Here is a 15,831-nt window from a genome sequence, read left to right as displayed (position 1 = left end):
ATGTAACCTGTAATCAGATTATCATTTTTGTTGTTACCTGTAATAAGATAATCTGGTGTATGTTGTTACCTGTAATAAGATTATCATTTTTGTTGTTACCTGTAATTAAACAATCTGTTGTATGTTTTTACCTGTAATAAGATAATCTGGTGTATGTTGTAACCTGTAATCAGATTATCATTTTTGCTGTTACCTGTAATAAGATAATCTGGTGTATGATGTACATGTAACCTGTAATCAGATTATCATTTTTGTTGTTACCTGTAATAAGATAATATGTTGTATGATGTAACCTGTAATCAGATTATCATTTTTGTTGTTACCTGTAATAAGATAATCTGTTGTATGATGTACATGTTACCTGTAATCAGATTATCATTTTTGTTGTTACCTGTAATAAGATAATCTGGTGTATGTTGTAACCTGTAATTAGAAGTTCTGTTGTAAGCTCTATACTATTCTGTTAAGAGTTAATGTGATTTAAGGTGTTTCCTGTAATTAGATAACATTTTATACGCTATTACATGTTAAAAGTTAATCTGTTGTTTGTTGTTAACTGTGATAAAATAAAATAAAAAATGTTGTTATCTGTAATTATATAATCCGTTGTATATTACCTGTAATTAATCTGTTGTATGTTATCATTTGTAATTATATAATCTGTCGTATGTCACCTGTAATTAGAAGTTCTGATGTATGTTGTTACATGTAATTAAATCTGTTGTATGTCACCTGTAATTAGAAGTTCTGATGTATGTTGTTACCTGTAATTAATCTGTTGTTGGTCACCTGTAATTAGTCTGGTGTTGCCCCTGATAGATCATTCCTTTTATGTTACATGTAATTTTATTATTTTGAACCCTGTTGATTGCCTTCTTTTACTTTTAGTGTTTTTTATATATAAGCCAATCTTGTCTATGATTAATTATAGCAGGTGCTATTATCAGCAATGGTATTTTAAACTTAATAGATTATACGCTCTATCACTAATCTGTTGACATACCACCTAACATGGTCGACTATCAAAGTGGTTGATAATGAAATTACTTAGTTCAACTTAATATGTACAATACATGTGGTTATCTTTTACAACAATGCAACACTTCTAATGTTGTTGACACTTGTTCAAAGTCGGATACATATAAAGCTGTCCATGGCAAATTATGGCGTTCAGTAAAAAGTAACACCAACATAGGCGAAAGATATGACTTTAATTGATTTTCTAGGCAAAACTTCGAACACTAACGTAGTCCCACTTCACAAGTGACAATGTACGTTGTACAGTTGTGATTCCAAAAGAAAAACAAATAGATACATAACCGTGTTCTATAAAGTAATACGGAATCTTGGTAATCCAGAATATTGGATACATAATACAGTGTATATTACACATTTTATCTGACATTTCTGTTACAAATTTGTATTGATATATCCACGGACTTTCTCTTCGATAATTATATTAGCGTTGAGAATGTATGGCACATTAAACAAGTGCATTTCCTTGGACGCGATCATTAAGTTGACCGAGAACAACACGATGGAGGTCACCATATGGAGCCAGACAAACGCTTCGTCAATTTACAAATGTAGTACTTCAGGCATATATCTTGAAGGACCTGTACATGTCGATGTAAATACAGGATTTAAAAGTCTGAAAACAACATATTATAACAGGGTCCCTCCATAGAACAAACGAAAACTGTCATGACTTTGGGTGGACATCCATCTTCGTTCTTTTTACACCTTTTAAATGTGTGATATGAAAATTAGCTCCGGGAACGAACAGTGTTTCAGGTCGAAGTCTTTCGTGTTTGGGCAAAATTATTATACATTGTACCAAGAGCGATGTTTCCGTGTCAAAAATAATTCGCCCAAGGACACCCGTGATGTGTATTATAGCTAGGAATATGTACCGTCCTAAGGATGTATGCTACATTCAACATGTTCGGTGTAAGAGGCAGAATGGATGTATACCACACGTGCCTACACGTGATACTGGAGCCAATATGATCCCACACGTGCCTACACGTGATACTGGAGCCAATATGATCCTACACGTGCCTACACGTGATACTGGAGCCAATATGATCCTACACGTGCCTACACGTGATACTGGAGCCAATATGATCCTACACGTGCCTACACATGATACTAGAGCCACAGAAGTGATGGAAATGATAGCAGTGATAAGGACACTTGTTTCCTCATCCGGGATATTTCATATACATATACATGTAATACCCTCTTATAACAACAAATCCATAACTTATTTATATATTTAAATATATACATTTAATGAAAGAATGACTAGAAAGAGTTAGTTTTATTGGCTATTTTGCATGTTAAAATGACAGTTAAAGGTGTCAAGTGGAACATGAAAAAAAATTAATAACTGTACATGGAAAAAGAAACAATAATAAACCATCTTCAGCTACAAAGTAATGATGCTTTTGAAAAAAAACAACATCTAGAGCTTTTCAAACAGTTTGATAATAAAACGAAACATGACATTAGGTTCAAATTTACACTGTAGCCAGAGTAAAGCCAAATATCTATACTGACAGTTTGTTGAAACTGATAAACAGATCACAGTAGATGAGGAAATCCGCAAGTCTCGAATCGTAGGATTTGCACAATTATATATCATGTCGATTGACTATCATATTTATCGTCATGTCCTGTCAATCCCTAGTCAATCCCTAATCGTGCGTTAATATACATATTTATTATGTATCAAGTGCCAGGAATTTGCAGTATCATCAATGTTTATGCTACTGTCCTGAATTCATATTTGCTATAAATACCTAGTGCTTATGTTGTTGTCCAAAAGTAAACATGTCCACTATAAACTCAGTAGTTGACGCTACCTGTTCGTGAACCGGAAGTCACACAGCCTGATATATACATATACATGTATATTGTATTGACCGGAAGCCGCCACATTGCCTTGATATCCAGCATCAATTGCGTTGACCAGTAGCAACACTGCTTGCTATTCATTCAGTATCTGTTAGGCTTACCGGAAGTCACACTGCCTGTTTTATATTGGGTTGAACGGAAGCCACACTGCTTGCTTTTTATCCAATATATATTGTGACGAGAAGAAGCAACACTGCTTGTTGTATATTTGATATCTACTTTGTTAAATGAAAGTTACGTTGTCCACGACATATCGATTGTTTATGGTGCCGACCGGAAATCACCGTGCCCATGCGTATAACATTAAACTATATAAACAAGTATAGCAATACGTTCACGACAGGTTGAACCACGCCTCCCTGATTGTGTGCAAATCATTTTGCCCGGTTACGCTACTGCGCATAGTATACACAACACATTCAGCAAACCCATCGAGCAAGGGTACTGCAGGGACATTTTCGATCGTACCTGATCCTTTCCTTCACGACACTTGTACACACTATGGCAACGAAATATTATACTTGTTTTTTTTTTATCATAAATTCAATATTTATTATCCTCGCCATGAGCCACGTCCCACGTGATAGGATTACGAAGTTTGGGAGGAGGGGCACTTTTACATCGCCTACCAGGCCACGTGCCAGTCCTACTGACTGGACGGCGCTCCTTCAGACTCAGTTTCTGTATGGACATAGCTTCTGATACCCAGTCAGGGTGGATAACAAAATAGTCATGTTTGGGTTTGTTAGGTACAAATATACCTCCATCATAAGAATAATTTGTCCTTGCAGATTCAGGTCGTTTTTTCGGTGACGACTCAGTCTTTTTCTTGAGTTGGGGCGAATAAGAGGCTCTTGTTGATGTGCCAGAACCGGAATAAGATTTACTAGAGGCGGAAGAGGATGGGCTAGCAGACCCACTTGACTGGTACTGCCGCATCATGTGGCTGTTGAGGTAGCTGGTTGTGGGACAGCTTTGACTATACCAGGACTGGCTGGTCTGCTGATTCCTCCGTATGTAAGAGTTGGACATGGACGGGGAGTCCATTGATAACGTCACACGTTTCACGTCCACTGGTTTCTTCGGTTCTGAACTGCAAAGACAGAAAAAAATGTTGGATAAAAGATTGGAATAGTGCTATGTTACTGATGTGGTTTTCATAAAGTACTGCAACAGCAAGGTAAGAGGGTACGTCATAGACAAATGAAGTTATGACTGCATCTTCCTTCAGCTAAACCACAAGTATTATGTGCTGGAAGGTGAGGACGGTTACGGTCACATGTTATAGCGTCACATGTAATCAAGAACTCCATCATAAAGACGGGAAGGCAAATTGTCACTTGTGTAATCTCTAGGTGATTTTTGTCAATTAAGAAATAATAAAATGATAAATATTCAATAAAATACTGCGTCCTGTAGTCTTTTCATCAACCTCTGTAACGATAAAACAATATATACAAGTATTCTGGTAAACAACGTCTAATTGTTCCACCCATTGTGTCTTTTATTATGTTTGTTCTACCCATTGTATCTATTATTATGATTGTTCTACCCATTGTATCTATTATTATGATTGTTCTAACCATTGTATTTATTATTATGATTGTTCTACCCATTATGTCTATTATAATTTTCTGTTCTATTACTTATACAAACCAAAGCGAAATATCAACGCCTACAACGCATCTAGATAGTGATGCAGTGTCTCGCCAGTTTCGATTATATCTGGTACAAATCACGTAAACACATTCAGTGGCCTCACAGTCTGACTTGAGACTTACACATATGGAGTAAAGGGGGAGGGTCTTTTTAAAATACAAGTCACGCTGTAAAACATTTACAGTACTGCATGCGGCGAAGACGGGTAGGAATGATTAAAATGTCGAATGTAGTCCTCTTTGAACACTTGTTCTATTTTGAATGATGGAAGTTATTTTAATCAGCGACTTAATTTTACATAAAACTGATAAATTGACACAAGTAAATGTTAACATGGCGACAACAAAACATTTGTTTCAATGACAATAGATGGAACACCGTCGATGACGCGTACACTCCACGCGGACTCCTAGAAGGACTGGTGTGAGTGACGCCAGTGAGGTGTTATATAATGCATAAAACAGTTGTCTAGACAACGACCTCGTGACCACTCAGCGTGTTTTAATGAGATGTTCCAAATACATCAAGACTTTATATAGCAATGTCTGAGTGCCTGACATTGTCTTCTGAGGCAAATGTTTTCATTTAAAAAAAAACAAACTTCGAACTCGGCCTGGTTTATTAAGATGTTCATAATATATTATGATGCGATGCCATTCACATTAAAACCCGTCATCGTCTCAAAAATGGAATATTAACAATACAATTAACCAACAAAATTATAGAACTAACAAAATAAAAAATATTACAATCAGATTTTTAGCATAATCACCTTAGTTAAATATTGAATATCAATTTGTGTACATTCAGTTTTAATAAGTACATTACAAATACATTACAACTAAAAAATCGAATAAACAACTAAATTCATTACAAGTCAGCTGGAAAAACTAAAGATAGAGTATAGGGTATTTCTGTTTTTTTTTTAAATCAGTTATGTCGTATAAATGCCATGCGGTCTTCTATTACCTGTACCTATAAGGTGGCATAGTTTACGAGACAATAAAGTTTCTTATTATATGTGCTCCACGTTATATTTTCGGATCACTGACCCTGAATCACACGACAGAAAACGGAGAATTGAGTTCACATCACCAGGAAATCTGTCATAATTTGGACACTTGTGTTACAAGGTAACCGATGGACAAGGTGAAGACGGTGGATGTGTAAACGTGTAAGGGAAAGTGGGAGTGAGTCATGTCGAACCATCACTGATTAGTATCTCGATCTGGCGAACCCGTAACACACAAAATGGCGTATTGACGTTTTTGGATTTTTGTGTGCAAATCAATACATTGAACACTACACACGCCTCACACACACACACACACACACACACACACACATACACAAGTAAACAGGTATGATAATCTGGTCAGGACATACAATCATACTGAGCATACTATCTCATCATAAATATTTTTGCTGCAGCTGTCGCAATTATCAGAGTTGTTTTAGAAAGTAAATATTGATTAACGACTCCAGCGAGATCTCGTTTTAGTACTGAAGACCAAAAAACTGTTGACGAGTGACTTGCAGTAGTGCACGCGCCGTTCACGCGATTTGAAGAGTGCAACAAGGGCGTATTGTGTAAGTAACGAACTGGTAAGTATTTGAAAGTTAGCACACATATAGTAATATATTTATGAGAAGATACATCGGATGCTACGTTTGATGATCGGCCTGACGACACGCAGTCATAATGAGTAAAACAAAGAAATCTCATAAAGAAAGCCATGCTATATCAAGGACTCCTTTACGTAACGGATTACATGGTAACCTAACAAAAAGTGTTCTATTTGTGATGGAAATTTGAAGCTAATGTTGTTTAAAGATTACATGACACCACAACCAGTAAAATAGGCTACATGTATGACAATAATTGCAAAACAAGTATATCAATTTAAATTTACATCTGTACCACTCCCTTTGAGCGAATGGAAGAGCGCCAGGGATCGTATGCGAATACTCCATTCCTGGTTATATAAGAGAGGTCCACACTGACTTATTATCGTCTGTTTATTCCATCCCTAGAATTCTAACGTCTATGGATACTGACGCGACTTTATTTCAGAAGATTAATACTATTGTTGATGTAATTGCTCGCCAAATTGACTCCGACTAAATCCAAAGTTTACAACTTAAAAAACCAACTAAAACCGGAAGTTCAAATGAGGGGACCAATGTTGATCATTTGTGGAGACTACTTCAACCTGACATTGTTATCAACGTGGATTTGGTGTAAATTTTGAATAAATATGTGGGTGCTAAAGGGACCATCTTGTAAACTGCAGATTTTAAATCGGCCATCAAATACATAGTCTCCCAAGTAATGGAAGTTCATACAATCAATAGCAAAAGTTGTGTTCTTTGTTTGTTGTTGTTTCATTCCTTTGGAAAGTCAGTGAAAAATTAAATTTACCTCCGAAACAGCAACCTCCGCGCCCAAAATCAAGACGACACCCCGTGATAGAGTTTACTTGTACGGACTTACATCGCACGAATTAATTATATGTATCATTGACTCTAAATATCTCATGAGAATTTTTTTTTATAAACGCATAAAGCCGGTACTTTATGTTATCGGCCTTAACGTAAAATATGACGTCGCTGTTTGTATCGTCACTTTGGAATGACTGACACAGTGGCGTAATAATTTATAGGAGAAAAATGTTCATCAATAAAACCAGATTTTCTCCAGGTATTGTGAAGATATTTCAAACTATAATGACTAGTTTGGGTATATTTTGAAGTTATGGAGCTATAACACATACACGCAAAATCGGAGTGTATATTTAGAGTACACACCGTTTCTTGTGTTATATCTCCATATAAAAAAATATATTCAATTTGGACCTTAAAATATCACATATTTGTGTCGATGATGAAGATGTATATGGATGGATGTATAATGACTAACACGTGAGTTTCAGTCTCGCTTCCGTTTCAGTTTGGCTCGGTATGTGTACAGTGTATCACGTTTGTAATATTGTTTCTCTGAATATTGAAACACATAATATGGTAGATATTGTCTTGAAATATGTTATGTTTTTGTCGTTATGGCATACATCTTGGCATACAAGGCATATGTGAGGAAAATATGAGACAAAGGCATTTTCTGAAGAAAAAGAAAGAAACGAAACAAAGGAGTTTTCTCAAATAAATAATTAATGATTAAGGTTGTTTCAAGACCTTCCCGGTAGAAACAGAGCCTAGTAACTTCGAACGACAAAGCAAGGTTAATTAAAACTGCCTGTGGACATTGCTACAAAATAGCATACCTTTTGTCACAAACCAGGCAATCTTAGTGTAGAAAACCAGTAATGTTTCGACAATCCTAGACCTAACAATCGCTGTGTGGTATGGGATTCCAATCAAAAGGTAAAGTATCGCTCGTCTAAATACTCCCTGATCGAGTTTATGATAGTGTAACAACTCTTAGAATCAATCCGTTGTCTCCCCAGAGATAATTTATCAGTTTTCATCGATCCAGCAAATGAAGGTGGATCAGGTAGTTTTCATCGGCTTCCTACTTAGCATATATGATGTGATTTGGCTCGGGTTTAATTTCACCCTTGTTGACTAGCCAGCTCCTAATCAATCCTACCAATAGGGATTAATGTTCATGAAGAAAAATTACAAGTATTACCATGCATTTAAGCAGCTTTACTGGGACGAGTAAACATTTACATCAATTGATCAGATGTACATTTCAGTGCGGATGTATCGATTTGTCGTTCTTTAGGCGATATCAGTCTATAAACACGTTATACATGCGTATTGGTTCTATATATCCCGATACATTCAACTAATAACGTATAACCACAACGAGACATTAGGCCAACATGAGTTGAACCAATTAGTATTTCTATTTTATTCATTTTTCTCGCCTATGCGACAGTTTGTACATTAAATATAATTTTGATGTTTTAGGAAATACACCATTAAACGCCGTGTTTACGGACGGAACAGAGTTGACACCTTACATCACCGATGGGACGATCTACATTTGATGAATGCTGTTATATACCATGGTATCATGACGCCTTTGATAGGCCTTAGTTGATACTTTTACCGTAGATAACATTACCAATAACATATTGTTATACGGTAAAGTACCAGTAATAGATTGATACACGGTATCAATAGCAGATCGATATACAATGTAATAAAACGAGGACATGCACCTGTTGCTAGCTTAATGATACATGTATATTAGCAGCATATAACAGACAGGAATATTGCCAATGGAAGACATAAAGTTACAGAACATCCTCATAACAAACGTGCCTCTCGTTTATTACATGGCAGTCTTCAATGCAAAAGTGAAAAGTTTATTGCCGCTTTACCTGCTAAGGCTTTCAGGAATCACACTGTACCTGTTAACTATAGTCTAGTGAGGCATCGGAGGATTACTAGTTCGAACCAAAGCACAGCCAGGATATTTTTCATAACCCTTCCTTTTATACATATCGCTATCGGGAACGTTCTCATAAAAGCTAAACTCTGATTGGTACAGGGAATTGGCCAATGCAGAAATGTTCCCTTAGGTAAATCATTTATCATTGTTTTTTCTTTGGTACTTTGTATTATAGCTATAGAAAACATCTTATCGGATGGTATATTATTGTAACAGAAGGAAACGAGCTCATTAATGGTTTGCACTACTGAACTCAGGGTCTACATTTATAGAGGTGTTTGTCTTGGGTAGCCATGGAAATCACATTCAATGTATCACTACCAGTTATAAAAACCCTTGGGTGGTATACTCTGGCATCTGAGAGGAATAACATTGTATACCTCATACGACTGATCTTTACCGACAATGAATTATTAAACGCCATTGCGCAAAGCGAACCAACTTTCAATGCCGTTCCTCGTCATGCATTTCGTGTATATAACTGCAACAGGATGACTAATAGGGAAAATCTACTGTGATCTAAATACGATATGGCCTGTCACATCACTGTAAATATTGATCACAGTGTAAATATTATGATATTCATCGGTTGTATAGCTTTAAAGCAAGACTTTTCCGTCCAAGTTATTGCATGCTCGGTTCCCTGAAGTCGTCACAATGGCTAGTGATGTGAGGAATTCATCTCGTGACATGTAGCGAGGTTACATAGAGGGAGTTTAAAACGAGATTTGGAAAATAAAACATGATCAGCTGATTTTGTGTTTACATATTAACTTATCAATCGAACATTTGCAGCTGAACGCATCTGTTTTGTGTCGATGGCTTTAATCTGGACTGAATGGACATAATATCTAATTATCATACCAGACCCTTGTCGGTCTATTTCTCCGCGAAATGTTTTATCAAGACTTATTTGGTTTAGCTTTATTGACCAATTCCTCAATGATTTTTTCAACAACATCGTTGGCAGCATGTGAATCGATAGCTTCCTCCCACGTCCGCTGACGCCTTAACACCAAACTACTAAATATCGTTGATTGTAAGTGCCGGCGTTGTGTGAGAAGAAATTGACAACTAGGAAAATTTTACAGATAGATTCACCTCGATTTGTTACAAGCAGTATACCGAAGCCTCGACGCGGATTTTTTTTCTTCAGATTTCTTACAAAACGCTGTCTCAATGTGTCGAAGCTATTGACGATAGACATACAAAATACAGTGTAATGCTAAAGTGATGCATGATTGTGAATTAATGATGGAATGTAGGGAAATACCAATAGACATAAACTACATGATATTAATATATGTCAGGGGTTTTGCGTTCTATGGTTTGACATCTTCAATGACTTATTTATGTTGTATGTACCGTTGTTTCAACGGTTACTACACAATTATGGTATGGGTTCACACTACGTCAACCGCAGATAGCATACACGTGCGTTTAATGCAGAAACATTTATGTAAATAAATTTTTCTAATCTCAAAACATTAGCGATAACATATGGGCGTATTGCAAAATGTCCAGGCAGACATCCCGACCCTGATCAATCCCACTGTTACCTGTCATAACTGCCATTGGTTGTATTGGCCTCCAGAACCTCTTTGATAGCATCCATCTTGGGAGGCAAAGACGATTTTGGGCGTGGCTTCCGGTCGGGGGTAGCCGGCCGAGATGGGGCGTGGGGAACATGCCATCGTTTCTTATAGGCGGTTTTGAGCAGTTTTTGTCGGTTGTCCGCTCGTTCTTTGTCCCTATGGAGTTTATATGACCGTAAGGCCTTGTTCATGATGTTGTCATACTCATTATCCACATCTGTCAACGGAACCAAAATAAAACCAAACAATTATCACAATAACACACAAAATTACCAAACAGATACATACCTATTCCACACACAGCAGATATTTTCCTAGAACTGTGGAATATGTTATACACATACTGTAGCTTGGATCGACATGGAGGACGCCATTGTGACTCTACACACTTGTAGCAGAGGTATCGATCTGGTGGTGCTCTGGCTCTCAGAATCTCGCATACGTGACCTAGAGTATCGGGGCACCAGACTATCACGTTAGCTTCATCTCACATTAAGTCCAGCTCTATCACAGATATAGCTTCTTGTATTTTCTGGTAAATTACAACATAGAGGCATATCTGATTTCTAAAAGAAAGACCTTAGAGTTTCTTACAAACAGAACGTCTGTCATAAATGATTGGTTTGTGTGCCTTCATAGCCAAACTCTACCATGTCCATATCAGTGTTGTTCCTTATATTACGATTGCACTACTGCTACATCGGATTTCTCCATGCTACTCCTATCCACATAGTGATCAACACGAAATTTGGCAAGAGTATTTATAGATCCTTTTTATCAAGTATAATACACCGAACATCAATGTACGTCAATACTACGTTTATGTAATAGAGCAAAACAAAATGGGATTCAACACCAATTCAAAAAACTAAGTTTAGCCTGTCCCTTCTCTTCACGATATTAGACATACTGTAAATTAACAAAAAATATAAGAAAAGAAAAAAAAATAATAAAATAACGTAATTGGTTCTAGGGACGCCCTTCCAATTATATCCGACTCTGTGCCTATACAGACGATCATGACTTCTATAAAAGGGCGTCCGTTGGTCGATACAATTTCCTGTGATAAAGGTATCCGTCAAACTAGTTTTCCTAGAAGCTTGATTCTTATTTATCCAGTGATAAAATCAATATAAAACGTTATAAAGACCAGGGTTGGTGTAATACACATACGGTCAACTTCGAATTCGAATTAAGGTTACATCAAATACGAAATCCCGGATAGTTCGTTAATTTGCTTGCATTTTTTTTTAAATACCGTAACAAATATTTAATGTTGTTTTATTTTCTATTGTCCCGGGGCTGTAATAGCGCCATGATATATTATTGGCATCCCTTAAAATGTGGCAATGAATTACTCTGATAGAATGTTTATCGCTGACATTAAGAAACACTAATAAAAAGAAGTCACAATTAGATTAAATTACTATGAATGAATGATCAATATATCAAGTGTTTATTCTATTCGCATGAACCGATGGATTGTTTTTCACATTTAGTCTTCGTATCAATTTTACTTTATGCTATTTGCATGATTCGTTTTTAATTATTATTTTTATTATTCATTTCTCACCATAATGAATTATATCAATCACATATGTTGTTTTTAACAACATGAAGTCTCCAATAAATAATGTGAAAGAGTATTTTCAACGCATAAAAACAAATGCATATTTAGATTAGTTAATATTACTTCATACTGGGTTATGCTATTATCGAAAGTCTCCGCATCCTGTCCAGTTTTATTAGACAAGTATATACATGTAGGCTTGCTGACCAAGTAATCGCTGTAATTTAAATTAATTCATGCAGTTAATTGATATAATTTACATGCAATTATTAAAAAAAAACCATGCTTTTAAAATATGCAAGTTATGTGTGCACAAACAAACTGAAATACATCATTATTAAAGGTAATTCGGCCGTAAGATGTGGTGAGATCTGACTAGGTCGAAGTGTCCTGCCCACTTAATGATAATAACGATATACAACTTGAAATGTCACCTAGCATGCATAATATCATACCGGGAACATCCTTATGACAGACCCTGTGTTTACTAACTCATCTACCACATTTGGACAGTAAGACATTATATGGAACAAATATAAGAAGGGAATAAAAACAACGATTCAGATTTCTCCACGGCCAGAATAAGACATGCTTTAGAATTACAGGAACGACAATCCAAGCACTCAAACAACCTTACCGGTCTGAGCAATGCAGATCTTTGAGTACTCGGGGAGATCGTGGAGGTGGACATAAAATGGCGAGCCCAACTCCACGTTGATTTTACCTTTCTCAGGACCTGGATGAGCACCATGTGATAAAGCTGATTTTAGTAAATGTTTTTAAAACGCATCACTTAGGTTTAAACAAATTTCTTAACAGTTCCATTTATCTTATTAGAGTTAGATATGCTATGTGCTTTCGACCGGTTTTGAGGTATACATCTTTCACGAATCTTCGTACAGGGCTATTTACCGCTATCGTATTCAATTTTGAACCTCAAAAAGCACCTATCAACCTGTTTGCGTATCTTCGTGTCCTATATATAATTCCTGGTTCCGAGTTACGTTTTACTTAAACGGAAATTTGGAACTCGGAACCAACTTCAGGCTCCCAAAATAAGTACGACAAATAAAATAAAATCATCGACTACAAAAAGACAACAAGAAAATCAAAAGATAAAACAATTTGCATAGAAGGTGATAACAATATGTTGTAAAGCTACCTCAGTTCGGTCCTGTTGCAGGTGATATTAGTAGAACAAAGATACAATGGACACACTAAGTAAAAAACGGGTATGGTCATCTATAACAATACGTCAATCTTGTATGAAATAAGGCGATAATTTAAGGTAGCATCCTGTAAAAAAAACAAATGTATAAATCAAAGCAAAAATAAACAACCTACCGTATGTATTGGCCACTGGGACTCTGATAGGACCGATCTGTACCCCATTGGGAGTCTGCAAAAACAATACAGGGAAATGGTTCATGTCTGTATATACACAGGGTAATCAGTCTGATCACAGTAGACCTCACACGTCCTAATGGAAAACAGTTCCGGATGTGTCTCCGAAAAAGGCTATGGCTGATTCTGTGATATCAGGTGCCTTGTGCTTTATCTTTTAAGTATTACACGCGGACAATATGTTCTGATCATTGCAAAGGAGAAAATTCGGAATTTCGGCACACTTTGATATTCCAAATCTACCAAATCCTTCTTTTCGACAAAAAAATTATTCTGTCTCCTACCAACCAATATATGATTTCCTATCTATTTCTTTCCGACCGAAAACAGCTATCAATGTCTATCCCCTTTCCTTCCACTTTCTCCCCTCCTCCCAACTTTTTGCAGCTAGGAATAATGTGACTAGATAACTGCATGTCATGTGTCATGAAATAGACTGCATGGCGCATACAATCATTTGCATAATAATGAGTTACACATAAACATGAGGGGATTATGACATTCCAACAGACACCCTACTCACATTATACATGTGTACCATTTTACAGGTTTCGTCAACCGTTTATTTATAAATAAATCTACGGCTTTAAATCCCTCTATTATCAATACGTGCAGTTGGAACGAGAGGAAAAGGGTTAAAATGCCAGTCGTTACTCTTAAAATCAAAGCGAAAGGATATCCTACATCGATGATAGAAGTGTTTAATTTAAAAGAAATTAATTTTACAATCATTACCATTTGACATGAGTATGACTTAATCCAAATGTATTCAAGGGCTTAACCTTTACGAGAGTAAGTTCGGGAAATACCCTAAGTGTACCTCGCATTGTATGGATCAAGAAACGGGTATAATTAACTTAAAGGCTATTAAAGGTTTGGTTATAAGCTGTTATGTACCCTTAAACATATAACGCCTTCTTCGTGCATGATACCGTCCGTTACATGAGCATGGACCGCCCAGGTGTAAATACAGATAATCCTTCTTCCGATTGCACTGGTAGGCCTCGACGTACCCCAGGATCAAACACAACTCACATGTGCTTGGCTAACGAAATGTAAACCTCCATTCATCATTCTCGTGTATTAAGGACATTTCGAGATTGCCATAATCCTTCGGCTCTATACAGAAAATCACAATCCCAATACAGTAGTGCAATGCATTTTCCAATAAATGATAGATTTTATAATTAGGTAATCACGCCGTCAGATGCAAGGTAACAATATGATGTCATCAAAGCAATATCACCAACAAGTTTCTAGATATATATCTGTATATCAACACCAAATTTTATCACTCCCACAGGATCTCAAAATTTCATATCATCAATGTTTCTTTGAATTGTTGGTACATTTACAGTTCATTTTGTGTCCTTATGGAAGATGATATTCCAACAAATGTTTCCAATACATATTTGAACTGCCATAGGACACTGGCATTCATTCTACCGCTACATATTCCAGGGTCTGTATTAAAATATTAATGATAGAAAACATTATGATTTCCTTTCAGTACGAAACCATTAACATTCCCACAACGAAATATCATTTAGACACTGTTGGGCTGATATCCAGGTGTATTTTGTCCCTTTCTCTTATCTATTCCAGGGTCAGTGTTCCGTCGAAAGTCAAACCAGATTTACTCAATCATACAGGTACATCTAAAATGACTTGGCGTTTCTAAATCAATTTGACCCCCGTATTCCAAATGTTTGTGTTGGTAGAGGATTTTGTTATGCTTTGGTCTTACACTCCAATGAGCTGTATTAAGTCCTATTGAAGATGTTCATGTAAGGCAGACGTATAATCTCGTCAAAAGTCAAATAAATAAAGTGTGTCGACATTTGTAACGTATATATACTAAGTACAGGTAAATATTGAATAAGAACCTTAAATATACCTACTTGTACGCATGTTTCTGTACGGGGATTTTGTATAGTCCAATATTAATCTTCAATACACCACGTGGTCAGGTCTATATCAATAATATTCCTGGCCAGACAAAACAAATACTTCTGCTTTCCTATTGACCTATTGGAAAAGTTGCCAACGGAATCCCGTCACAATATTGATTCATATTATCTTGTATATAAGACAAGACCAGGTATTTGATCTAGAAATAGTTAGGACAAGAAGTGGTTTTACAAAGGTTGACATGCTTACTCTACCAAATTTAACACATAAAAGGGATCGATGACCAGTACTTCAGATGTCAGTATTGGTTTTCTACAGTACAAAGGACACGTTAGAAATATTTTGTAATTGCT

General features: G+C 36.3%; 1 protein-coding gene across 2 annotated transcripts; it reads right to left on the bottom strand.

Annotated features, from left to right (window-relative positions):
* Nucleotides 1-1,192: 1,192 nt before the first annotated feature.
* Nucleotides 1,193-15,434, bottom strand: LOC117334241. 2 transcript variants are annotated; one of them, XM_033893737.1, is made up of 5 exons: nucleotides 14,465-15,434; nucleotides 13,508-13,562; nucleotides 12,801-12,899; nucleotides 10,558-10,810; nucleotides 1,193-4,012 (listed from the first exon to the last, which is right to left on the bottom strand). In XM_033893737.1, the coding sequence occupies exons 1-5, from the start codon at nucleotides 14,492-14,494 to the stop codon at nucleotides 3,463-3,465; spliced, it is 987 nt and encodes a 328-aa protein (XP_033749628.1). In that variant the 5' UTR covers nucleotides 14,495-15,434; the 3' UTR covers nucleotides 1,193-3,462. The 2 variants fall into 2 exon arrangements, with proteins under 2 accessions (XP_033749628.1, XP_033749629.1); XM_033893738.1 differs by lacking the exon at nucleotides 12,801-12,899 and having other exon boundaries at nucleotides 14,465-15,387.
* Between the last annotated feature and the right edge of the window lie 397 nt (nucleotides 15,435-15,831).

The sequence above is a fragment of the Pecten maximus genome, chromosome 9 (genome assembly GCF_902652985.1).
Source record: "Pecten maximus chromosome 9, xPecMax1.1, whole genome shotgun sequence".
In the NCBI taxonomy this organism is placed as follows: Eukaryota; Metazoa; Mollusca; class Bivalvia; order Pectinida; family Pectinidae; genus Pecten; species Pecten maximus.
Note: the sequence above shows the minus strand (reverse complement) of the source record. Positions and strands in the feature narration are given on the sequence as shown.

What these genes read in the sequence shown, in the direction of transcription:
- LOC117334241 (XM_033893737.1), bottom strand. Translation starts at nt 14,494, where the DNA reads ATGCACGAAGAAGGCGTTATATGTTTAAGG. An exon ending in AAGGCGTTATATGTTTAAGG is followed by an intron (nt 13,563 to 14,464) that starts GTACATAACAGC and finishes TTGTTTTTGCAG; the next exon opens with ACTCCCAATGGGGTACAGAT. An exon ending in ACCAATGGCAGTTATGACAG is followed by an intron (nt 4,013 to 10,557) that starts GTAACAGTGGGA and finishes CTGTCTTTGCAG; the next exon opens with TTCAGAACCGAAGAAACCAG.